This window comes from Anoplophora glabripennis, unplaced genomic scaffold (genome assembly GCF_000390285.2).
Source record: "Anoplophora glabripennis isolate ALB-LARVAE unplaced genomic scaffold, Agla_2.0 scaffold1179, whole genome shotgun sequence".
NCBI classification, from domain to species: Eukaryota; Metazoa; Arthropoda; class Insecta; order Coleoptera; family Cerambycidae; genus Anoplophora; species Anoplophora glabripennis.
In genome coordinates, this window is record NW_019417301.1 from 17,528 (window position 1) to 45,181 (window position 27,654).

Sequence of the window (27,654 nt, forward strand, 5' to 3'; positions counted from 1 at the left end):
TGAGAGCCTCGATTTATTTTGGTTGTTTTTGTCGTACTTTTCGGCGGGGTCAATGAATCTCGCGCTCGCACACAAGGTCCCTTGCTCGGACTCCGATCTTACGTAATTCTTGCTTCGCAAAAGAAGAATGCGACACTGCTTATGTTGTGGCCAGACGAAAAGTAAAGCCGACCCGTTGAAGTGCGTGAAAAGTGTACGAATTTCTGTCCCGTAACCTTCAAGACTGACATTTACTTGCATTTTCGTCCAGACGAAGAACAGTAACGCAGCCTTATTTTTAAATTTACTCGACTTCACAACTTCATAGTGGATATAAATACCACTCGAAGTCGATGTCTTTCGCTCAAGTTTAAAAAATAACAAAAACATTACTATAATGTTACAGATATAGTTGGAAATATCCTAAAAGTAAAACGAAAAGTTTATAAAACCAATGGCTGGTCTTGACTTCCATACCAGGGAGGAAAAAAATAAATATAATTAGGTAGTTTTATTTTAAGTGCTATTGAAATATAGAGAAAATGTGTTCAACATTATTTTTTATAGTGAAAGTCTACTTTTTGGTTACGGCCGGACTAAACAGCGCCCAAACTGCTGCGCGACGGTAACCATAACCACCGCTGTAAACACTTTACAGATGTCATTGAAAATTGTAGGTATCTGATTAAGAACTACATTGCTGTAATAAAAATACCAGTTTACAAGATAATAGAAGACAAAAATACATAATTAAGACTACTAAGGTTAAACATAAAATATAAGTATAGAAACTAAACAAAATATCAGGCTCTTTTATGATGTGAGTTTCTAGTAAGGCCTAAAAACAATTAAATTAAATATGAATCATATCAACAAAGAGAGATAATAAATACTAATATGAATTTGCACATGCAAGATATTAGATCCAAAATAAAATCAGTATCTTTCTTAAAAATACAGGGTGTTGCATAACGTATGGGATAAACTTAAGGAACAAGTGACTGAGGTCATTCTGAATAAAAAAGTTATAATATACATGGGTTCAATTCTTCACGGTTACCGAGCTATGGACCTTTAAAATTTAGAAATAATCTTTTATCTACTATCGATCTCACTAGCTATAAAATGTTCAAAAAATCAACAAAAAATATTCAAATTTAATACAACTCTTTGCTCTACACACTCGAAATAATCGACATACCTATTTCGAAAATCACACTTATCATGGTCATAAAATATACCTAATTGAAATTAGTGAATTGATTTATAATTTAATTTAATAATCATTAAATTATACGCATTAAAATGAAATTTTCAATAGAAGAAATGACTACTGTTATGGCAACTGCCTTCAGGCCATGTAATATTTTCGAGAAAGGTTTCCGCAACGTTGGCACCTAATAGCAAAACTTCTAAGGCTCAGGAAAAATTGTTTACGTCGTTAAAATTTTCAGAGTTCAGGCTCTCTATAAGAAAGATCATTGACCGGGACATTACTGCAGGTGGGTATGTCGATGATGCAGCTTACTAAAGTTAAAAAAGAAAATGTGGTTATTGAGGCGTACATTTGGCACCGTATTTCTTGAAAATGAAGGATTTTCCTACCTCAAACGTACCACACTGTATATTGCGAAAATAAAGGTAAATAATATCGTGAAAAAAGATATTTTTAGACTCTCTCTTAAATTTACATGAATTACCATTTCTTTTAGAATAATTAAAACAAATTAAGGTAGGTATTCATGATCTAAAATTCTAACGACTGTAACTACCGTTCTTCTGTATGAAATCTATTAAGTAAGTGATGTAAAAGCACAAGTTATCTTTTTCATATTTGCTGTCATATTTTGTTTCCTGAGATTGAAATTTTCGAAAATGCCAATACCATTTTTTTAAGAATATCAAATAACACCAAAACGGTATGTTCTAAACCCAATAACTGTTTTATCAAAGTAAGCCTTATAGTCATCAAGAAATTAAAATATAATTTAAAAGGTTTTGTAATGTTTGTTGTTGTTTGTAACATACTTGCAAGTGTGTATTTTTATATATGATGTGTTTATTATTTATTTTGTAAATGGAAATATTTTCTATTGGGTAGTTATACTTGGAAATAAATAAATGAATAAGTATAACGTTAACGTTAACCAACACTCTTGTTACCAGCTCCTTCGCCAAAAATTCGAATTGATGTGAGTGAATACGTATACAATAAATAATTTACAAAAAGTCGTAACCTTTTTAAAGGAAATTGTATTCAGTGGATTGGCAAATCAGATTTAAAGTCAGCTCGGTAATGTATGATTTCAACATAAATAGGATTTTGCGTATGAACATATGTCCAAAAGTTCTACCTCCTTGAGTGACAAAATTTCAAAAGAAAATGTATTTCTTATATTTCTAAGCTAACTCACATTTTCAAATTAAATTTGGTACACGACATATACCTACGTTTTAATATGTATAATATCGAGTCCTCTAAACAATTACTTAGTGTGAAAATGATTTTAAATCATTTTAATTAATCTAATAAAAAATTTGATATTATTTTTGAAAATTGTATTTGTCATAACAAACAATGATAATTTTTTGATATTAAAAAGTTTTTAAAAGTTGATTACCCTGTAAATTGAAGAAAGATCATTTTTAAAAAAATATGCAAAAAATCTTATTTATTTTCAAAACTACTATGTAATTGTGTTAACTTGAAATAAGTTTATTCCACAGTTCAATGATCTTAAAATAGCTCTGACGTTATTCGTTTTATAAAAAAATAGGACAATTTTGACCGAAGTACTATTTTAAATACGGTATAATCATCAAAAGCCAAAAAAATCATTGGTGTCTATTTTTCAGATAATTAAAAAAATCATAATTAAATTATGTACTTTAAATAAAAAAAATAACAATTTGACAGTTTTATAAAATTAGGCTTGTACATATTAGCTTAGAGCATATACCTACGAAGCACACTTACGACGACAGTGTAGACGAATGACTGAAAGAGAGAGATAGTTTGGGTACTATCTTTCTCTTTCACACAGGCACGATTGGTTAAAGCAACTCCCTTCGCCCTCTAGCAGAAAAGGCATCTCCTAACCTCTGAAAAAGCAAGCGTACAAAAGTTATGATAGATTTTGTGTTTATTCTCCCAACTCTTCCTCAACGATTAGAGAGAGCCAGTTCCCAAACTATCGCCCTTTCTCGTTACAGCGTCAACACTTTTTAACACACCGTACTTCCTCCATGTGCGACAGACCGCTCGCCGCAAAATTCCTCCAATCCACGGTAGTGTGGGGGTGGTTTACACGAACCAGGAAAAAGCCGAGGCTTTCGCCGACAGCCTGGAACTGCAGTGTAGACTGCCTCAGCTGCCCGACGAAGACGAGGAGTTCGAGATAGTGGCTGAGCACGCGGCCCGACGCGTCGACAGAGAGCCAGACAATGACATAATCCCCCCCGCAACACCTGCCGAACTAAGACTGACAATACGCAGACGGAAAAACAGAAAAACCCCCGGACCCGACAATATACATAACACGACACTCAAACGATTACCACACAAGGGCCTCATGGCCCTACTAAACATAACAAACGCGACACTCAGACTAAGACACTTCCCTACCCGCTGGAAAACAGCAAACATAATCATTATCCCAAAACCCAACAAAGATCACACCATCCCATCCAACTACCGGCCCATTAGCCTGCTCCCGGCTATGAGCAAAGTGGTAGAAAAAATTATCCTAACCCTTCTAAGAACCCACTCCCAAGAACTGCAAGTCATTCCAGACGTGCAGTTCGTCTTCCGACCCAATCACTCCACTGAACTCCAAATCCTTCGCCTTACCGAGCACATCACGGCGGCCTTCAACAGAGGACAGTACACTGGTGCTGTCTTCCTGGACGTCGCAAAGGCCTTCGATACGGTTTGGCATGAAGGCCTACTGATGAAAATGCTCACCAACCAATATCCCATATCCTTTACCAAACTCATAAAATCCTACCTACACCACCGAAAATTCCGCATCCAAATCCAAGATTCCCTTTCCACCACCCGTCCCATGGAGGCCGGTGTCCCCCAGGGCACCGTCCTGTCCCCACACCTATACACCATTTACAACTCCGACATCCCACATCCCCCCAACACCAACATATACTTATACGCCGACGACCTGACAATCACATCCCAATCCGTAGATCCTAGATATTCCGTCTCCCTCCTCCAAAACTCCTTAGACCAACTTGAAACCTGGTGCAACAGGTGGAAAGTCAAAATTAATCCCAACAAAAGTTCGGCTATCCTTTTTACCAAACGAAAAATCCCACAAAACCTCGACAGACTGACACTATCCCAGGAACCCATCTCCTGGAATCGACAAACACGATACCTGGGCGTGACGATGGACCAGCGTCTCACGTGGAAACCGCACATCGTGGAGACGGTGGCGCGAGCGAAGACCACCAGGGCTAGGCTCTATCCCTTACTCAAAGGTGGAAACACCCTCAGTTTAAGGAATAAGCGAACGCTTATCAAGGTGGTACTTCAACCGCAGCTAACCTACGCCTCCACGGCGTGGGGTCACGCGGCAAAAAGCCACTTAAAGTCATTACAGGCTGTGGAAAACATAGCCCTCCGCACGGCCACCGACGCGCCCTGGTACGTAAGAAACACTGACATATTACGAGACTTACAATACACAAACGCTACACAGACAATAAGACAAAACGCGGAGAAACGATTTGACGTAGCCGCTAGACATGACAATCCCCTCCTCAGGCAAGCCGTTGACTACGTACCCGACGTGACCGACAAACACAAAAGACCTAGACACCAACTTTTTGACCCTGGGTGACCACCCCAATGACCCCCCCCCTGCCCGCTAACCTTTTCTGTTTCAGAGACAGCCAGGATCAAGAAACGAAGACAACGACACACACACACACACACACACATACACACCCCCATACCCTCCTTACCTCTCCCTTCCCGCGCTAGCTTAAGGGCCACCTTAGCAAAGCGCATCCCAGGCTGCATAGCCGCACTACCCTACCCAACCATACCACACATAAACATGACACTACCCCCGGGGTTTACACAGACGAGCCGGCGAAGCAAGAAGAGCGCCAGAAGAAAGGGCCCTAGCCGGCGGGGCCCAGCCAGGACAAAAGGAGGTCCCACAAAGCGCCTACACCGGCCGCATTTGCGGTCGGGGTAGACGACGGATGGGGCCCACCTACGAAGGCTGTCCAGACCTACACGAGATGAGGCAGGATAAAGAGGGATAATCCCCCTCGATCCCAAATCATTGAGGCCAATTTCTAGCCATGGAATAATGGCGCTTCCTCCATGTAAAACGTATATGCTCTAAGAGTATTAGTGACTGAATAAAGTATTATGACGCCATCACCTCATTTTTAACTTAAATATGAAGAAATTAAAATTAAATAGCCTAAACGCCTAAAATAACGGTTAAATACATAATTAAAACGTCGCTAAGTTACAATAAGTTTAACATCGTTAAATATCTTATCAACCAGTTACTCCTCTATCCAATTTATACTTTATGATCTTGAGTCAAAATGACGTATTCAAATCAAACTTTCGCCTAGTTATTTTGTCTGTGATCAAAGTATCACATAAATTTGACGAAAATTTATAGTTTGATTCGGGTACTGCAGGATTTAATTTCATATGGACCCTAAAATTTCCTGCATTTTTCTGCTATCGGTTGCCAGCGATGACATAAAATTGAAAACTAAATAATTGGTAACCCTATCGGCCATATTCTGTGGGTTGGCCAGTGGCCAGCGGAGCCGTCGTTCCACGTGTCCACGGACCGGTCCTCGACCCAACGACCTAGAAAGCTGAAATGGTCTCAAACGGACGTACCGAAACGCACTTCATGCTACGAAACACAAAAGTTCCGCGCTGCATTCTGAGCGGAGCGCCTCCTTCGACGCTCAATATATTCACGATTGTCATCTAGCGGTGGGTGCTGATTAAAACGGTTAATGTCCCTTGAGGTCCTCAGAGAAAATTTAATATTATTTCGCTGGTAGAATCAATGATGCGATTCATCCTCACATTTTTTGTCTTAAACCAGCCTTAAGAAATACTCCTTCATGCCCATTTTCGCTGGCATCAGTATTGTCTTGAGAAATCTGTTAGGGTTAGGTAAAAGTAAAAGGTCGTTATAATATGAATATTATTTTTGTTTAAACCGGCTCTACACTCGCAGCGAGGTTCACTTTGTCGATCAACCTTAGCGTCAAATAGTACACTCACAATTCGACTTTTGCAAAAAAAAATACAGACATCGAAAGGAAAACTAGTGAGCGTGAAAATCTACAGGCGCGAAAACTGTCTATACTCATAGATCTTCACGCCGAGAGTGTAGAACTGGCTTTAGAATTTGCAAACCTTATTTGCTCTTAAATTGGAGAAAATAATAATTGTAGGAAAAAATTCTGAAAGATCATATTATAAAAATAAAAGAGAAACTCGAAAAAAGTCCTATCCGCGAAATTATTGCAAATTTGTCTAAAGGAACATAATACAAGACATCTCTCTTCTCGTGAGTCAAAAACTTTTATTAGCTAACTTTTCTATTTAAACAAATAAGTGAGGAAAACAGTTTTTTCACTATGCAGAGAAAACCATAAATTTTAGCGAAAAGTGACTCACAGACAGCTTATAGGGAGTAAAATTATCTACAAAATGAGACTGGTTAAATTAAAATCGGTTAATAAACAAAAAAGTTATTGCAAAAAAACAAGAAAAGTGCCCATTTTTTAATTTGTTTATAACTATCGCATTTATTGTTAAAATTTTATAAAACCTATGACAAGTTGAGGGTTTTGTCATACTTTAAAAGTGTGCCAAAAGTGGGCGCTGTAGGTGCAATAGTTTTCGCACAATTCTATTTGTTTATAGCGGAGGCTCCAAAAGTTATGAACTTTAAGCCTCTGTACAGACGTTAATTTTCAATCAAACATGATTCTGAAAGCGTCATTGTAATCTTAAAGACGCAATTAAGCGACCTATTAAAAAATATCACCGTTTTTTTGACATTAACATTCTCAAATTGTGCATTAAAAAACCGTGCGTTTTTCGCTTATAAACAATTTGAATAACATTGTTGCTATTTATGCTATCTCACCGAAAATAGGTGCAATGGATAGCTGGAAAAAAAATACAGTTTTAAAATAAAAAAAGTGCCCTCTACGACCAACAGGAGCCAAGATAAGAATCTTTTTTTAAAAAATCGTAGCGCAATTGTTTATAAATATTAAGACTTGAATTTTTCGCAAAATAAAGTTTACGACGTAAACTACGATTTCCCGTGAATTGCATTGAAAAATGTGGAAAATTAACGACTCACGAGCCCTTTAAAGAGAAGGTACTCGCTAAGTAAACTGTCCGGCGGCCGGCGGCGTGGTGGTGGGGGAAGTGCGCGCTGTAAATTTTGCAATATCTCGGCTTCTATTCATCGTAGAAACTTTTTTTTTTTTTAAACTGGGGTAGCTCGACGAAAAAATAACAATGGGCATATTTACGAATTCGTAGAATAGCCCTGAACCCCAGAAAAAATGCATCTTTTATAATTAATTTTTTTTAATTTACAAAAATGTCACAAAAATTATTGTTAAACGAAATATTAATTAAAATTTCAATTTCGGAATTATTTTACTATTATTAAATAAATAAATGAAGCTATCGTTCATTTAAAAAGTTATTTCTTTTACATATTAAGGCAAAGTAAACTTGTTTTTTCAATATTTTGTTAGCTATTTAATTACGATTTAAATGTAAAATTAAAGTAAAAATCCATAAATTATTTTCAAATTATTATTTCTCATAAAAATAGAAAAAATTTTAAATTTTAAATTGTATTATATTGCATTATTTATATCTATTATTGAAAATGGTTGTGATTAATATTTTTTGAATTAATTTTGATTATGTTTATAAAATTAGTAATAAATATAATAAAAAAACTTTATATATTAAAATTTCAGGAAGTTAAAATTGTAATTTTATCGACCGCGTTATTTTTAATATTTTTTAATTTTGAGAATTTTGCAATAAATTCAAATGCTTTTTATTCTTTTTTAAATCTTTTAACAATAAATAATAATTTGAAAATAATTTGTGAATTTTTACTTTAATTTTACATTTAAATCGTAATTAAATAGCAAACAAAATATTGAAAAAACAAGTTTACTTTGCCTTAATATGTAAAAAAATAACTTTTTAAATGAACGGTAGCTTCATTTTTTATTTAATAATAGTAAAATAATTCCGAAATTGAAATTTTAATTAATATTACGTTGTGACATTTTTGTAAATTAAAAAAAAATTAATAAAAGGCATTTTTTCTGGGGTTCAGGGCTATTCTAATTCGTAAATATGCCCATTGTTATTTTTTCGCCGAGCTACCCTAGTTTAAAAAAAAATAAGTTTCTACGATGCAGCACGCATCAATTTGAACTTTGGTTTACTTAGCGAGTACCTTCTCTTTAAAGGGCTCGTGAGTCGTTAATTTTCCACATTTTTCAATGCAAATTCACGAGAAATCGTAGTTTACGTCGTAAACTGTATTTTGCGAAAAATTCAAGTCTTAATATTTATATTTAATTGCGCTACGATTTTTAAAAAAAAATCTTATCTTGGCTCCTGTTGGTCGTAGTTGCATCTATTTTCGGCGAGATGGCATAAATAGCAACAATGTTATTCAAATTGTTTATAAGAGAAAAACGCACGGTTTTTTAATGCACAATTTGATAATGTTATGTCAAAAAAACGGTGATATTTTTTAATAGGTCGCTTAATTACATCTTTAAGACTACAATGACGCTTTCAGAATCATGTTTGGTTGAAAATTAACGCCTGTACAGAGGCTTAAAGTTCATAACTTTTGGAGCCTTCGTTATAAACAAATAGAATTGTGCAAAAACTGTTGCACTTACAGCGCCCACTTTTGGCATACTTTTGAAGTATGACAAAATCCTCAACTTGTCATAGATTTTATAAAATTTTAAAAATAAATGCGATAGTTATAAACAAATGAAAAAATGGGCACTTTTCTTGTTTTTTTGCAATAACTTTTTTATTTATTAACCAATTTTAATTTAACAAGTCTCATTTTGTAGATAATTTTACTCCCTACAAACTGTCTGAGAGTCACTTTTCGCTAAAATTGATGGTTTTTCCTGCAAAGTGAAAAAACTGTTTTCCTCATTTATTTGTTTAAATAGAAAAGTTAGCTAATAAAAGTTTTTGACTCACGAGATGAAGTTCCTTTAGACAATTTTACAATAATCTCGCGGATAGGACTTTTTTCGAGTCAAAATTTAATTTGCTTGATCTATATATATACTCATACTCTAAGTACATTGAACGTTCAGTAAAGGTCACAAATACACTACTATACTATAATTTAAAATAAATGCTTTAAATTAATGCCGCTTTAAATGGCGGCATCAACGTTGATTGAAATATTCTGTTCAGTCAAGGGGCGCCAATCAAAATGCTGTGACGTTATTGTCGTCACTGTGTTTTATAAAGTCCCTGTATGATTTTCCACATGTGCGACCATCTTTCGGTTATTTAAGTTATGAATTTTTTAATAATAATTATTTCCAGTTTCCTGCATTTCCGTATCGTGAAAATGTTATTTTTAGCTGTAAAGTTTAGATGGCACGACTAGTATTAAAATAAAAATCTGCGTTATCGGTTAATACACTTCCATTTAAATCAACAATAAGTCGCTAGATTACGCTATTTTTTCTTGGTTGGCTTGCTTTTTTTGCCGAAAAATTGAGAAATTTGCAAATTGGAAATTTCTCACAATCAGTGTCTTTTTGTATAATTCGGTTTCCATACCTAAATGTTTTAGTTTTTTTTTGTTAGCGTACAATGTAAGTAGCTGCACCTGAAAAGTGTACATAATCAAAATCATAGAATCCGGTAGTTTCCTCAAAAAGCTTTTCATCTGTGCATTGTTTTTAATTTGAGACTCTTTTTAGTGTATCAACATGACTTCACCACGTATAGGACCCAGTCCAAATTTAATTCAGAATATGTAAGTTGTTATCATTATTAAGGTTATGAGTGTACATCGTTTTACATTTGCAGCAATTATACAGGAAGTGAAACTGAATTTTCCACTGAAGTAAAGGGACAAACTGTAATAGTTCATAGTAGTCAAGGAATTCATAACCACGGAAGTTCAAAAGTGAAGTTGAGCGATCGTATTGATTATAACTGGGAATTTCGTTATTACTACGGGCATCTTGTTGCTGCTCATATTAATGGAAAAGTTATCGCATTTGGAATGAAAGGTGCTAAAAGTGCTACTTTTTTTATTTCTATTATATACTGAATTTATGTTTAAGGCAAGGATGGAGGAATGGTGAGAGTGACGAATCAAGAAACAAATAACAGAACATTAATAAAGAATTTAAAGGAAGATATTAAAGATGTCTCTTTTGCATATTCAAGAGAGGACATCGTGCTTGGCTGTGTTGACAGTGAGGGGAACATTTTGATATATCAGATAGATGACATGCCACATTCTATATCGTATCCTTTTGCTTAAAATAAAAGTTAACGTAAATCTGGAGATAGAATTTCCTTAACAATAAATTTAGTTATACACTACTTCTACATATTTATCACCATGGCAATAAACCCAAGACTAATTTTAGGCTTATATGGTGTCCGTATCTGCCTAGTTTCGACGATGACGATGCTAGTGATGATCCTGCTGAAATGTTTGTAGTTTTAAGTGGAAATAGAGGTAAGAATATTTATTTTTTAAATAATTTGTTTTGTAAAATATATATCAGTATAATAAATTAAAATTAATTAAAACAATTTGTCATATGATTTTTTTTTAATATTTCGGAATTTATCTATGTTTATTGTATTTTACGGAATATGTGTATAGCGTATATATTTATTTATTAGCGGAAGTATTCAATGTGTCCCTTGTAACGAGTAAGCATGGGAAGGGCCCCGTAGACCCCGACGATTCTTATGAAGGTTATATAGAACTGAATCATACTGCAGAATTAGTAGATGCGTCATTCTCGTCGGACGGCAATGCTATCGCTATTGCTTCGTCTGATGGATGCGTGAAGTTCTTTCAGGTATTTTCTAATTAAATTGGCAATTAATAAAATGTTTAAAACTACCAACAACTTTCAGCTGTATATGGGAGACAAGGAGAAGAAGAAATTCCTACATTCTTGGCAACCGCATAATGGGGATCCCCTGTCTTCCATTATATTTATCGATAATGTGTTGGAGTACAGCTCAGAGTAAGTAGTGATGTTTGTAATATATTATTGTGTTCTTTTAATTGCATTTCGTTTCATTTGGAAGAAGTTTTAATTATCAAACTGAATCTTGTCTTCAAGGTGTTGGAAATTTATGATTACGGGTGCCAATAACAACTCGGAAATAAAATTGTGGTCTTGTGAAAGTTGGGCCTGTTTGCAGACAATCCATTTTAAAGTTAACCCGACCACCCCTATCACCAGCCTGTTTATGAACATAGCCATTGATTTTTCTGGGCAATATCTTGTGATATCCGATATAAATAACAGAGTTTTATATGTAATGCAATTGAAACGAAACGATAAAGAACAAGTGGTGCAGGTAATATCGCTAGCTCAATTCTTGTTACCTGCACCTTTCCTTAGTTTTCACATATTAGAAGCCTCGAATCGTAAAATTCCGTACTCATACAATAATAGCAATGAGGATTTGTACGATGATCACGACGACTATGATGAAGACTCGGAAATAACTATTATTTGCTTGAAAATGCTTGTAATTCAGCCAAAGAAATTCCAAGAATGCAATATCACGTTTCAACCGGATGCACTGTTTTACAATACCCTGAATTTATCTATTAAAGAAAACCTGTGCGAAATAGAAGAAACAGATAAAGTTCCTAAATTAGATGACTTGCAGAATTCTGTAACGTTATTGATACAACAGCAAAGTAACAAATCTAACCTCACGTTAATGACGCCCGACGATTTTACTTCTCCTGATGACAATTCCCGTCCCAACAGTGTAAAGAATTCATTGTTGAATGAAGACGAGCCTTCAGTCGATCAATCCGTGGAAAAGTTAACGGAGAATGTGGTGGACAATTTGATTGATTTCCAAAGACCGCAGAAAGATAACTTTGCTAGTGGCGGTTCGAGTCCAAGTCGAGAAGTACAAGAAATTTTATCCCTCAATAATTCAAACTATAGCAATCAAGATTACTTCGACAGCCTTACAAAATTGCAAGACGAACAAGAAGAGCCCCAGAAAGACTATAACAATCAAAGTGAAAATCTAATGTATCAGGATAACATCGGTTCCGAAATGGTGTGGCCTAAAATACCCGTCGTTAAGGAGACTCAGATTATTAACGATGAAACCTTACGAAAGGAATTAGGTTTGAGCAGTGCTGAGAATATGTCACAATTACAAGCGATCAATTATAGAATAAGCAGTCTGGAAAGCATAATACGGGAACAGAATATACTCATCCAGAAACTTCACCAGGACCGTATCGATAAAGACGAGCTTATTAAAGAATTAGATTGTTCGTTGTCCAAACACCATTTACAGGTGGCAAAATTGCTGGAGAACCTCATCAATAAGCAAAAGACTAAAGACAGGGAGTTACAGGAACAAATTATTTCGACCGTGAATCAATTGATTACAAAATCATTGTCGGAAAACGTTCAACAAATCGTGACCCAGGAAATGAAACTGATCTCACCTGCCATTCACAGCTTAATAGATTCCTACAGACATCAAGTAGATACACAGTACTCACAGAAGTTAGCAGTTACTGATATGATGCTTAAAGACAATATTTCCAAAGCTTTCAATAGCAAGGTAAGAGTAAATTTAAGTACATTTTTCCACCCGACTCATTTCTTCAACAAGAACAAGGTGTATATCAATGTGGGAATTTATTAGAGAATTTCTCTAATTATAATGGAATTTTTTCAAATTTTGATTCTGTGACTTCTATCTGTAACGTCTGCATCATATGTTTGCTTGTAGATTGCGGTAAAATTAGTTTAAGGGCAGCTTTTTTACTTCTTAAATCGTAAAATGCAGAAAAGTCTATGTAATTTCAAAGTTAGAAGCTAGAAATTTTAAACACCGCTGAAATTATAAATAACGGATATATATTATTGGAAACTAGAATGTTCAATTTAGGTATTGTTAGTATTTGTGTTGCCAAAAGATGACGATTTAGAAAACGTTATTAAAATGATGGTTTATCTGAAATATCAATGTAAACTTTTATAATTTGTTTAGTTTGTACAAATAAAAAATAAAGAAATAGAATTCAATTCTGACCTAAGTTCAAGCATTATATATATTTTATTGCAATCGAATAAAGTGTCAGTTGTTTTTAAGTAAGAAAGAAAAATACATGTAAAAATGTAGTTACGAGCTCCGTGAACTAGTTATCATTGGAAATGTAATATGTTAAGATAATAATTCTAGAAAATGTATTGCCTTGCACATAATAAACGTTTGCTCTCTAACTGTCGAGAAAGAAAGTCCTCTGTTTGTTTCAATCTTTTATAATGCTTCTAAAAAAAGTTATTAAGATTTAAAAAAATGGAGCTCTTAAACGCATAATTTATCCACTGGATTTTGGCCTTTTATTAAAATTACCTAATTTGCAGTCAAAGTATCAGTTGTTTTTATTTTGTAGAGAAAAAAGGCACATGTAAAAACGATTGTTTTGTCTTAGTTTTTTTTTGTTTGTCCTTCGCCATTGTCCCAAAAAATTATGACGAAAATGTTATTTTCTTTTAAGGTGGAAATAAAAATGGCAAATTTATGATTCTCTTAATTAAAACACAAAACTAACTAAATCCACATCAACTTTTTACTTGGCAAATGCCATCTATATCACAGTGGCAATTTTCAATAGAATGGACACAAATAAAATCATATTTTGCTGTATGGAATTAAATAAGATGAAATACACTTTTTTGTTCGTGAACTTGTATCTCAAAAAAATGGCATTATTTTTTTTTTTACAAGATATACTATAATTATTGACAGTCAGAAACATAGGCTTTAATTATCTTTTTAGCAAAAAATAGCATTATTTTAATCAACTGAAACGAATACATTATTTAAAAAAATTGTTCAAATTCTAGTAAAATTTTCTTATTTTAATTAAAATTAAATTTCCTTTCTTTGTAATTGTGTTGCTTTTATTTTTAACTTGGGATGCATACATTTTTTTCAGTAGAGTGAATAAATAAATATTTACTCGTATGAGTCGAACATACATTTATAAATATTATAAATAGGTTAATGTTTGTTTCTTCTTTTTCTCAGAATAAAGTATTATTTGACTGAAGAAAATATATTTACTGATTTTGGGCAAAGATATATAACACACAGCTGACTATAACTTTGATTTATCTTCAAATCAGTCTTAAAGAGGTAAATCGTCTTTTGCGTACAAAAAATAAAAATATACTTACCTTCTTAATTTATGGCAAAAGAAAAACAGCAGTGTAATATTTTTTCAAATTTTTTGTTTAATAATATATAAAATATTTAAACATTTTATTGTCAGTAAAATTATTTAGAGCTTCACTATTGTAAAATTCATTAATGTCATTTATAATGTTGAAAATGTGTATTCTAAATAAAATAATACAAGAGCAATCTTAAAAATAAGTGCACAATTTAAAAAAATTACTTTGTTTCGATATCTTTTAATGCTGTTTATATTTCGATATCAGATAAAATGCTATTACAATTTAGTTCACATATTTTTTGTTCTTATAAATTAAAAATCGTTTATATATTTGAATTGTGCTTATTTGATATTCACATAATTATTAGAAAAATTTGTTGTAAATAAAAATTTTCTCATTTTGTGGAATGATTTTGATGGTTACTCAACAGGGTGTCCCGAAATTAGTGCAACAAAATTTGGTCACAGATTCTTAAGACAAATTTAGGGGACCCGTATTTCTTATTTTTGCCCCCTCTTTCGGAGTTACAGCATCCTGAAATTCACCCCTAAGAGTAGTCTTTTTTTTATATCTCAGAACTCCCTTACACACTTTTTTGTGGGTCCTCTTGTCTTTGCGACTAATAAAATTTGGTCACATTTTTGAATTTCTTAAAAATTATTAGTTCGCTAGAAAGCCATTAATTTTAGAAACTTTTTTGTACCTTGATACTTTTTTCGTAAAATGCAATGTTTTCGAGAAACAAAGTTTCAAAATTCAGTGGCTTTCTAGCGAACTAATAATTTTTAAGAAATTCAAATATGCGACCAAATTTTTTTACTTCCAAAGACAAGGCCCACGAAAAAGTGTCTTAAGGGGATTCTCTGTCAAAAAGCGTAGCACTGTCGAAAATAAGCAAATTTTGTGGCCAAAATTTGGTATACACCCAAAATTGCAATACATAACTATCTTACCCTGAATTTTTAGGCTCTAGCGGATACTCTTAGCCATTCAGTGGTTAACATAGTAGCTCCAAGTTTGGAAAAATGCTACCGTGACATAATTTCCTCGTCTTTAATACCGTCATGGGAAAGAGTATGTGGGCAAATGTTCCAGCAAATTAACGAAACCTTTACAAAAGGAACAAAAGAATGTAAACATTAATACATCATTTATATTGCCATATATTTCACCTAAAGCTTTTTTAGATACTGCTTCGGTTGAGAATTATATGGACAGGCAAAGAAGAGTTCAGGAGAAGGGTAAGGATCTCATCGCCCAAATCCAGTCTGTCTCAGAGAACATGAAATCTAACGCGGATAAATTATCAACGACTCTTACTTCCGAAATTCAGAAACAGTTCAATTCCATCTTTAAGAGGTTAGTGTTTAGAACTATAAAATAATTATTTTCATTTTTTCTTTTATTGATATTGTTATCTTTCTATAGCATGCAAGACAAATTAACTAACAGTATCAAGGAGGTAGTGGCGGATCAGGTAAAACAAGGCTTCAAAAGTCATGCTGCCGTTATCGAGGACAGTGTTATAAACGCCGTTCGTTCCAGAGCAGTAACACCGTCGCCTCACATCGATTCACATGTATGTGGTATTTTCTTCGTTGATTATTACTGTCATTAAATTTTAATTACGGTCATCGATTTATTTAGCATCTCTGATAACTTTTAGGTAGCAACACTTACGCAAATTCAACAAAACTTATCGAGGGGCAATTTCGATGACGCCTTCCAGTTAGCTCTTAGCGCAGAAAACTTGAGCTATGTCATTTATGTTTGTGAACGGGTTGACATTTCCACATTGTTCGGCGAGGAGTGTCTGCTTCAACAAAACTGTCTGCTGGCTTTGATCCAACAACTAAGCATCGAGCTACACAAAAATACAGAATTAAAGTTGAGGTAAGTCTTTTATACTTATAACTATATCTCATATTATTCGTTGAAATCCAAACGTTTACCTTGTACGAGGTGTGATCAAAAAGTAACAGGAATTGTTAATTTTCTCAGAAAGCATTTCTTTAATCTTCAATTTTTATCCCATCCACTTTAAAGTAGTCCGCCTGTGATATACACTTATGCCAACATAGCTTTCAGTTTTAGAAACACTGGTGGTGCTCCTCTTTAGGTACCGTCTTGAGCACGGTTTGCAATTTTGCCTTTATCTCATCTAATGTTGAAAAACGTCCTTTAAATATCCTTTTGAGTTTGGGAAATAGAAAAAAACTCACAGTGCTCATATATGGTCGTTACGACATCACAACAGTGCGTTGTCATAGTGTAAAATCCACAAGTTGTCTCTCCTGTACTTGTCGTTTGCTCCTGATTGCATCAGGCAAATTGCACAAAACTTGTAGGTATCACTCCTTGTTAACTGTATGACTTGGCAGTAAAAATTCGTGATGAAATATTCAATTGTAGTCGAAAAAAATGGTTAGAAGGACCTTCACATTTGACAAGATCTCACCTCATCTTTGATGTACTTTTGGCCTTCCTATATCTGTGGCATAGTATCGTCGCCAAAGGCTTTCCTTAATATTTTAAACACTTCTTTGCACTTAGTTCCGCTTTTAATACAAAATATCAGACAAACTCTCTAACCTGACATTTCGCCACCCAAAAAATTGCCAGGAGCACTGAGATAAGTCTTACTCATTCGCTCTCTAAGCACAAACTAAGTATGGCAGCTGCCTAAAAATTGACAGGTACGTCACTGACAGTGCTACCAATATACAAAAAAAGAACCAACTCGATAGACAAGATACAACACACGCAATTTGAAAATTCCCGTTACTTACTTTTTGATCAAACTTGGTACAGGATGTTCCGTTGAATACGGCTCATATTTGTATGAAAGCGACCTTTGACCTTTAAAAACACATATTAAAAGTTTGTTTTATTAAATTCTGCTGTGAAAATCGAATTTTTCTTTAATCTTTTTTTTTTTTTGTAATTTTTATACGCCGCCTCTGGGCAGGCAGGTTTTTTCAGAGTATCACACAAAAATTTAAGACACAAACACGTCTTGAAAACAGATAAGATGGAAACTAAAATTAATGTAACAAAATGAAACGGTAACATATTAGTCATTTCTGTTTCGCCAAATTAAAATTGTTTTTTTTTGCGCCTAGCACCCTGTTGTCATATCATATCAAGCGGATTCATATTATGTAATTCTCCTAAAGTACAATGTTAAGAGGTCTGAAATTCACAAACTAAACACAGTGCTTTTAAAAAAGTAGTAACAAATACTTTTTATTAAAAACATGAAACTATTTCACAAAGTATTTCAAATTAGCAAGTATTTCTAATTATTTTTTATGTATACAGTCAAAGCTCATTCACGGTTCCCATATTCGCGGATTCGCTATTCGTGGACCAAAAAATTATGACCACTTCCCGTATTCACAGATGAAAAATTCTGTATTCGCAGATTCAAAACTAACGATACATATTGTATTTTTAGAATAACGTGTATTTGTTTGTCAAAATAAACAAGTAAATATCAAAATATATATAAACAAATAAATCTTAATGTTGTGAAGACGAAAGGCACTTTGGCCTTTGATAAATGTGACATTCAACTTAAAAACCTGAGTGAAGGTTTACGGATGGCAAAACAGCTTTGTGATTTCTTCATGAAAATTGATCCGTCTATGGAAAAAAGTCTTGTTTTTAAGAATAGAAGCAAATTGATAATGCCACAGCTGAATATTAAAAAAGGCCTTTTAATAGCTGCAAACCAAGAAAAGATCGAAACTTTTTTAAACCATTGCCTAAACCTGATAATAATAATATTGTTAAAATGTATCTCAATAAATTACTTTTGTTATATTTTTTTATTATTTTGCAACATTGGAACGTATCCTATATTTCCATACAAAATGCCACTCCGTATTCGCGGTACATTTTCGAAACGTATCCCCCGCGAATAAGGAGCTTTGACTGTATTTTATAAAACGGTAAAAATAATTATGTATTTTGAAACATAAATCAATTGTACCTACAATTAATAACATATGCCTATCCACATGCCAATATTAGTTAATTTCTAATAAATCAAGCAAAAATATTTTATAAAACAGTCGAAAATTTTGGATAACCCTGTATTGCAAAGAGGGAGGATTTTTAGAAAAATGTTTGTATAAAAAATCGTATTTGAAATACTTACTGTTGGACCGGATGTTAATCTGACTCACCCTGTATATTTAAATTGTTCTTAATTTATTGATTTTTTTCTGTTTCAGTTTTATTCGAGCAGCATTTCTAGCATTATCCCCAGAATACCACAACACAAAATCTTTTATTCCAAAAGTCCTGAAAGACGTTATTAAACAGTTAAATATTTTTATCCAGACCAGCCCACCGATAAAACAGTTAACAGATGCAAGGCTGCTTAAGATGGCCATCGAAAGCACATTTATATAAGGTAAAAGAAATTTATTTGAAGTATACATTACTTGTTGTTTTTGTTAATAGTATTGACTTAGCTTATGTTACAAAAATATTATTTTATTTTTATATTTGTCAACTTACCTGTAATATATCGACTTATTTTAAATTTTTTACATTGATGACATGATCGTGTTGTTAAGACTGGTATATATCAGCTGTTCCTTTTTATTATTATTTTTTTTTAAATAAAATTAAATTATAGAAGTGGTTTCATTGAGTCCAGCAACATAATCTACTGAAAAGTATTAGATAAATGTTTGATGTGTGTACTATTTTGAGAGATTTTTAACTTTCAAACGAATGAACCCATTGACATTAACAAAGTACTGAGTGAAAGCTAAAATCATCTAATGCAATATGAGTGAACTTTGAGAATGATCGGAAAATCACCATGGAAATGGTCTTCCAACTAACTTTGGTGGCTTATATCTTGATATTAAAAAATCACAAAGAAGCCTCGTTATTGCTGGTGAATACAAACTAGATTTAATGAGACCTCCTAAATCTTTAAAAGCACTATTTTGCTAACCATTTGAGGACTTTATTCAACAAAATCGATTGCTTTGTTAAAAATTACATTAACTTTCTCTATTGTAAAGTTTGACTTTTTGTCGGTATACTTACTCAGAACGTTTTAACTTTTTGAGAACTGAAAGTCAAATTGATGAGTCATCCGTCGTACAGCCCTGATTTGGCACCCAGTGACTTTTTATTCCCGCACATCAGAAATCAGTTATGAGGTGCTTTTTGATGCCTGAAGAAGTGGTTGATGTGTTCAAAATGTACGTTTTGGAGGTACCTCCGTTGAAATGGAAAAAGTGCTTCGAAAATTGGTTCAAGTTCATGCAAAAGACCTTTGTGGAGAATATTTTGAAAAGCAATAAAGCCATATACAATTATTAATTTCTTTTTTTTGTTCTGTATTTCCGAAATATTAAAAGGCATATCTTGTTTAAAGAAATCCACGAAAGCATAGAAGGGCCATAGAATATATTTTTCTTAAATTCTGATTTTAAATTCAGAATTCTGACTTTAAACTCGGAAATCTGACTTTAAACTCAGTATTCTGACTTTAAACTCACAATGAGTTTGAACTCAGAATTCTGACTTTAAACTCGGAATTCTGACTTTAAACTCGGAATTCTGACTTTAAACTCACAATTATGAGTTTGAACTCAGAATTCTGACTTTAATCTCGGAATTCTGACATTAAACTCATAATTCTGACTTATGATAACTAGGTATACCTAGGTGCTAAGAGTTGTTTTCTTACTTTTAAGTTATAGTATATGTGCAAGTATAGTAAAATGACTTGAGTTATCGCATAGCTAGACTTTAAACTTAGAATTCTTACTTTAAACTCAGAATTCCAAGTTAAAAGTGAGAATTCCGAGTTTAAAGTCAGAATTCTGAGTTCAAACTCAGAAGTCTGAGTTTAAAATCAGAATTCCGAGTTTAAAGTCCAAATTCTGAGTTTAAAGTCAGAATTCCAAGTTTAAAGTCAAAATTCCGAATTTAAAGTCAGAATTTTAAAAAAATATATATTCTGTGGCCCTTCTACGCTTTCAAAGAAATGAGAGATTTAGGCATATTATTTTAGCTTGATTTACATTTTGGAAATCATTATAATAATTATCAAAAACATTAAAATTTGTCTTATCTAATTTATTCATAGTAAACTTCAATTCAGTTCACATTGGAGTTCTACCATCAAAAAATTTGATAAAATAATAGAAACTCTACAAAATAAGTTTATCAAAAACCATCAGCAAAAATTCTCACCTCAATATTTTGTAAATTCGATTACCAATTATATTTCAAAAAACAGTATCTCCTTTTTTTTTAAGAGTTAATAAATTTTAAAATAAAGGTCATCTCTACAGCCGGAGCTGTTCCACCTCTTTTAAAGAAAACTTTACCTAGCTCAAACTTCACTGTGTTTGACTCGTTCTCTGAAAATTCCGGATGGTGACAAAACATGTTGGGGTGGAAAAATGTGTTCCTGCAAGTCTTATAAGTACCTACTGATCATCTGTACACCAAAAAATAAATAATCCCCAAAAAAATCACTTGAACTTAGGTGTGGTAAGCGAGACGGCCAACTAACTTTTAAATTGTGTGGATATATGCTGAAATCTAAGTAACTTGTAACTCTTGCAGTTATGCCAGCAGGACATAACCCTCTCCAAGTTTTTTTATATAATAATATGCAAGTAGAAATTGCTAGAAATACTTATTAAAATAACACTGCAATAAGTATTGCATTTATTAACATTTGTGATAATCTGTACACTCGCAGTGTATTTTTTCCGTTTTGAGATCGCATAAATCGTATCTGTCTCTGTTGCACCTGTCGGGATCATCTGCAAAAGTCACAGTTTTAACATTGCATGCCCTCGGCGGTATATCAGGCTTGGCAACTATGAGCGGTGTTGGTTTCTCAGCGTCCTCTTTGTTTTGTTCACTTGGGGGATCGGTACACTCGATAGGATGGGTGCCATCACAAATTGCACGCTGATCTTTTAGTACACCTGTATAGTACTTAGCAATAATTTCCTCGGGAGTGTCAATGTGCTTTGGAGTGTACGACTGATAAGCTTGGCCTAAAAAAATATGTGAAAAAGCATTTAGAAGTATTTACGAATTGGAAGTTCTTTTAAGTGACGTGAATACACTGTTTCACTTTTCATGGAACTGCCCTTATACCTCAGTTATTTTAAATTGAAACATTTTTACATTTTAAAGTAAAGTAATTACTTAGGAAGTGATTGTTCCGATATAACCTTAGACGTCAGGTTCTAAAATTAAAAAAGGTTGACTTTTAAAAAATATTAGCAATTTTGTTTCTCTAAAAGATAATAATATATGCTAATTTAGCATCCTTAAAAAACCCTCTGAACCAAATTTGAAAGAATATATTTAACGGATGTGGGTACCCAAATTTTAAAATAATACATAATTTAAATTCAATCAAAGTTAAACAAACTTTTTCTTTTACTTTTTGCGTTATACTAAGGTATCAAATTTCCAAAAAGAACTTTTTTATCTGGACATCAAACGATTAATGTAAGAACTTATTTGTCATGATTTTGTCTTTTATTGAAAATATTCACATCAAGCAATACATTGCAAAATATGAAAGAAAATTTCAGTGTTAAATAACTAAATAATTATATCTGTTTGTATTATTAAAGAAATAGTTTATAAGAATAGACTTCATATTGGAAAGGATATAGAAAATAAATTTAGGCATACATATTACAAAATGACTAGACAAAAAATAACAAAACTAATAAAAGCGTTCAAAAACGCATAAAAATGAATGTTGAAATAAAAATAATTATTTAATGTCATATTATTTTCTTTGTTCTTTTGCTATGCATTCTTTCATTGGAAATATTTTAATAAATTAAATACTTGGCTACCCTTAAAATATTTCATTCATAGGTAGATAAAAACAGATTTATTGAAATGTTAAATTAGAACTTAGTATAAATTTTTAGATAAAATTACTAACATATTTAATTTAAGTCTTTTTTAATTTTAGAACCTAACATCTATGATTAAAATAAAATTTCATTATATTAGAGTGATCACTTTGCAAGTAATTATTTTGTGCTAAAATGTGAAGCGTTTCAATTTCAAATAAAAGAAATATACAGTGTGTCCAAGATAAGGATGGGATAGCATTAGATCCAAGAAACGGTAAATGATACGGGGTAGCTCAAATTAGAAAAAAGTTGTATTTTTTTTATACCTAAGAATATGCCGTTTAGAAACTTTTAAAACTCCGGGTAGTTCCGGAGTTATCTGAAATTTTGCAAAATCGTTTTATTTTTTTTCTGGCTTTATTTGAAAAAGAATTTTAAAATAAATTGCATATTTACAGTGCCACTTTTTTCACTCTATCCAATGGCGTCGACATTTTTGCAATCCGACGTTTCGTCTTTGAGGGGCCATCATCATATTGACTTTAATACTGTAATGACTTCCTCCAACAGATATTTTGAAAGCGTTCAGAGCCGTACTCAGGAAAAATTTTAAATGATAGCTAAAACAAGCTCAAAAACCTTTCTAAGCGATTACAATGGTAATATCATCTAATTCAAAATTAAAAATGACTAGATTTTGTCATAAAAAGAGCAGCGACGTATTTAAAAAAATTAACCTGATGATGGCCACTTGAAGATTGCAAAAATGTTGACTCTATTGGATAGAGTGGCAATGTAAAAGTGCAATTAATTTTAAAATTCATTTTCAAATAAAGTTTGAAAAAAAATAAACCGTTTTACAAAATTTCGGGTTTTTTCGAATATCTCCAGAACTACCTACCCCGAATTTTAAAACTTTCTAAACGGCATATTGTAAGGTATAAAAAAACAACTTTTTTCTAATTTGAGTCACCCCGTATATCTTACTGTTTTCTAGATCCTAATATTATCCCATCCTTATCTTGGACACACTGTATATTCCATGAAAATTGGAACATAGCATATACATACACTTTTTGACATAGTAGCTGAATTGATTGCATTTACAGAAAAAAAATTCTCCCACTCTGAAATGAATAAGCACATACTTAATTTGTGTGTAACATTACAATTTTGGTTCTAATTTTATCCAGCAAATAAAGATTTTTTTTGAATTATTTCTCTCTTGTTCCATGATCTCGAGATTGGATTTTCGTGTATCAAATTATTTTATTTTTATTAGTCATTCACATTTTTGTTTATTTGATAATAAATAGATTTTCCTCATTTTCCAAACTATGAACAAAGATTTCTCATAGAATTTATGTAATTTAATGCTTTTTAAATAAAAACAACCACAGATTTTTTAACAGAGTCGCAATCTACAAAGTGGGAGAGATCTGAGATAAGTACGATATATTTTTATTACCTATTGATTTATGTGTTACTGAAAATAATGATCATTTCCATGAAATAACATTAGATTATAATTTTTCGAATCAAATTTGTTATGATAATTGAATCAGATTTGAACGGAAAAAGCATTACGGATGTTTAATAAAATTCATCTGAAAGAGAAATATGAAAAATTTCGATGGTGAAAAAAACTTGAAAACATTATTTGTTTAATAAAACAAGAACTCAAGTAAAAAGGTCACCTGTAAATAAAATATGAGTACTTTTGCTTAAGGTTAGGAACAAACTTAAGTTGGGACACCCTGTATAATAATTGTTCATTATATACTAAAAAATTTAAAAAGACTAGTACAAATGTTACCATGAAAATAGATATAAAATTATAAATTGATTATTATAATAATTTTAAAAATGAGATGCAAGTATAACTGAAATACAATAGGTGACAAAATATTTTTAATTTTTCTAACAGCCAGTCTAACTTTTTTTATGTTAATGAATGAATGTACATATACATACGTTAAAAATATACCTTCATCGTCCTCTTTACACTCAGCGCTTTTAATTTCTCCGATATGAACGGGATACGCGCAAGTCATGTTGATATCTTTAATTCCGTAAGGTACCTCGTGGGGAGTACGTTTTATCGATTCCTCGTATTGCTGTACGAGTTCTGCCCGCTTGGCTTTATCATATCCAGTATCTCCTTCCCCAACTTTCAGTTCTTTTAGGCACTTTTCCATTTCTGTCACTCTCGGTTCATCTGTAAAATAAGATTTGAATGTAAGTTAGATTAATATTAATTTAAATGAAGCAATTATTGGGCGGATATAACAAAGTGTTACAAATTGGCAGAGAGCGACCTGCTATACGGATACTATAAAGTGGAGATACCAATATCCAGGTAAAGCCGACCAATCAATAATTCAGCTATTTTTATGTCTTAACTAGACATTGAGTAAGTAAGTAAGTAAGTAAGTAAGTAAGTAAGTAAGATGAGACATAAGATAGTGCTGATGAAACTACGGATAACAACTACTCTGCGGACTAATGTCCTGACCAGGGGCATTAGTCACAAAGTAGTTGTCTTCAATTAGAAGAAATTATTTACCGTGTGTGTCGAGGTCCCATTTTCTTTCATTATCCAAATTGTCCTGAATAGTGTCCTCGACATCATCTTTCAAATATCCTTTATTAAACATGTAATTTCTCATGTTCTCTATGACTTCACAGGGGAATTTGCCTGCATTCGCCTGCATGTATCGGTAGACATATAAATCGGCTCCGATTATTTTAAACCTTTGTTGAAACACTGTGATTATGGCACCGATGTAAAAATCTGCTGCCGTATAATAATCAGGATTTAATGGGTCAGACCCTGGTTTGATTAAATAAGTACTTCTGAGATATTTCCCACCTAATATTCCAGAATTTCTGATGGGCGGTTCTATGATCCTGCAAGTGCCGTCAGCCAGGGAATAACTTAATATGAAGCGCCTGATTGCGTCTTCAGGATGTACAACATCCATTACCATTTCGTACCGCAAATATTTATTGGCGTTTAGTATTTGCCTCATAACATCTTTCTTCGGTGGTTTTGGTAAAACAGTTAGAGTGTTTTGCAAGGAGTCCTCTAAGCTACCTATTCCATTGTGTGGTGGAACTTGCGGTGGTGGCGGAGGAGGTTTCTTCTCTTGTATTGGAATTGGCGGTTTTTGTTCAATACATAATGCATTCTTGAAGTAGTCTCTGGTGAACTGATCGCAATCATAAAGTAACATGTCGCGACCTAGTACGAAGATAGTTTCTCCAATTAAGAGATCTTTTGGTTGGTAATATTCCGTCACCTCAGCGTCGGATAATTCTAAGTATATGGCGGGATAAGTCACAGGCGTGTCAGTGTACCTCTAAAAATGAAAGTGATGCTATAAGAAATTACTAGTTGAAGATTAATGTTACATTTTTCTTACTTTTGGTAATTTGGTTTTTCTAAGAAGAACGGGATATGGGTCTCTACCATCATTTTTCTCATGAACTTCTTTCACAGACACTGTATCGTCGGAAAGAAAATATAATATTTCATAGTTTCTTAATTCTCCGTGTTCATTTTCTCTGTCATCCCAAACTGCTTTGAATCTGAAAATATAAAATTGTGGTAATTATTAAAAAATGTTAATACAGGTATCCATAACTAAATTATCATACTTCAAGGGTGGTTTCTTAGAGTGAAATTAAACTTATTTAGATTAAGTCACTTTGGAACAATTCTACTTCCATAAAAAGTTAAGGGCTTCCAAAGAAAAATGTTTTATTCAGTTCTTATAATAACTGTTTTTAAGGTGTTTAAATGCAACTTAAAATAAGGTGTTTTTTTATGTAGCTGAGGTCATTAAGAACACCTGAAACAGTTTTCTGTTTTTTTTGACATATTTTTTTATTTGTTAACGGAGATTTTGAGAAAACACTGGTAGTTTTTGAAATAAAAAAAGGTATTATGTATTGTTAAATGAATGGCAATTGAGTTTCTGGATACCCTTAATAAGCATTTAGTGAAAATTATAATAATGCATTTTATCTAAAGTATTTAAACTTCTATTTTAAAATAAATAAAGAGAAAATGTGGTATCCACTTTAAAATTTTCCCATCGTATTCCAAGAATCTGCGCAATTTATCATCCGCAGGCGGTGTTTTTGTAGTGTGGCTTTGAATTTGTTTATTTTGATTGTAACGATCTATAGGCATTCTTTCAGTATCACCCATTATTATTCCTTGACTTGCCATATATTCCTGAAATTAATATATTTTTGAAAGCAATTTATACAGATACTTCACCAAAAAAGTTATTTTACATTTATGTACCTTTGTGAATACATCACAATCTACTGTATGAAAAACTTTGCCATAAAAAGCAAAATCCTTCCCAACGTTGAGATCTTTCCAATGCCAAAAGTCTCCTTTACTGTTTTTAGGAATTTTGCCCCTTCTGATTAAACGACCTTGGTCCATCCCACTATTCTGTAAAAAAAGTGCTAAAATATTAAATTAGAATGATAAAATGAATACTTACAGGGATTTTAGGTTCCATCACTGTTATAGTATCATCTTCCAAAAAATAGATAATATTAACATATCTGATTCTGCAAAATTCTTGAGGAGATTCTTCCACAGACTGTTTAAAGAATGCTCGAAATGTCAGACATTTCTGATCATATAATACATAATGAGGTGTAAATTGAGGTAAGGCAGGTGATTTAGTACGACCATATGTAAGAGATGGATCAAATCGAACTGGATCACGATTTGCTAGATATTTTACTGTATTCGTAGCAAGTTCTTTGCCGCCTATGCCACAATAATTCGTTTTAGGCAGCTTGTATCCATTACACAAATCAAATGTATGTTGCAAATTAAATTTTGTTTGCTGAAAAATATATGGATCAAATTTTGATTATATTAGCAGAAACACTTACTGTAGGATCTCGAAAAGAAAATCCAGGTAGTTTTGGTAATCCAGACATTGGTATAATAAGCTATATGAATCATAAATATAATCAATAGAAAAATAATGTAAATGTATAATATTGACAAAACTGTTTGGTTGTTAAGGATATTTAAATTTTAAAATGAACATAGTTTTACCGCCAGGGGCTTGATTTTTGAAAACGGGAGAGTTAGTTCATTAGAGAAAATTACGTCATAGTTCATTAGAGAAAATTACGTCATATCTCTTGACACACAGATAATGTGATTTTTGACATTTTCTTGTGGAATATTTTCTCTAGATATCAAGAGAAATAATCCCAC

At 32.7% G+C, this 27,654-nt stretch overlaps 2 protein-coding genes across 4 annotated transcripts; one reads left to right on the forward strand and one right to left on the reverse strand.

Annotated features, from left to right (window-relative positions):
* The first annotated feature begins 9,769 nt into the window (after positions 1-9,769).
* On the forward strand, positions 9,770-19,150 carry LOC108915801 (enhancer of mRNA-decapping protein 4). 2 transcript variants are annotated; one of them, XM_018721938.2, is made up of 13 exons: positions 9,770-9,952; positions 10,012-10,067; positions 10,121-10,326; positions 10,381-10,567; positions 10,636-10,784; positions 10,955-11,136; positions 11,195-11,307; positions 11,407-12,892; positions 15,484-15,649; positions 15,705-15,876; positions 15,946-16,096; positions 16,184-16,410; positions 18,756-19,150. In XM_018721938.2, the coding sequence occupies exons 2-13, from the start codon at positions 10,021-10,023 to the stop codon at positions 18,934-18,936; spliced, it is 3,267 nt and encodes a 1,088-aa protein (XP_018577454.1). In that variant the 5' UTR covers positions 9,770-9,952; positions 10,012-10,020; the 3' UTR covers positions 18,937-19,150. The 2 variants fall into 2 exon arrangements, with proteins under 2 accessions (XP_018577454.1, XP_018577453.1); XM_018721937.2 differs by having other exon boundaries at positions 9,770-9,903.
* Positions 19,151-21,224: 2,074 nt separating this feature from the next.
* LOC108915796 (EF-hand domain-containing protein 1-like) lies at positions 21,225-27,510 on the reverse strand. Of its 2 annotated transcripts, none has more exons than XM_018721928.1 (8): positions 27,321-27,510; positions 26,918-27,271; positions 26,710-26,865; positions 26,480-26,637; positions 25,820-25,985; positions 24,961-25,756; positions 24,382-24,612; positions 21,225-21,566 (listed from the first exon to the last, which is right to left on the reverse strand). In XM_018721928.1, the coding sequence occupies exons 1-8, from the start codon at positions 27,366-27,368 to the stop codon at positions 21,232-21,234; spliced, it is 2,244 nt and encodes a 747-aa protein (XP_018577444.1). In that variant the 5' UTR covers positions 27,369-27,510; the 3' UTR covers positions 21,225-21,231. The 2 variants fall into 2 exon arrangements, with proteins under 2 accessions (XP_018577444.1, XP_018577445.1); XM_018721929.1 differs by having other exon boundaries at positions 21,430-21,566; positions 24,369-24,612.
* Positions 27,511-27,654: the final 144 nt, after the last annotated feature.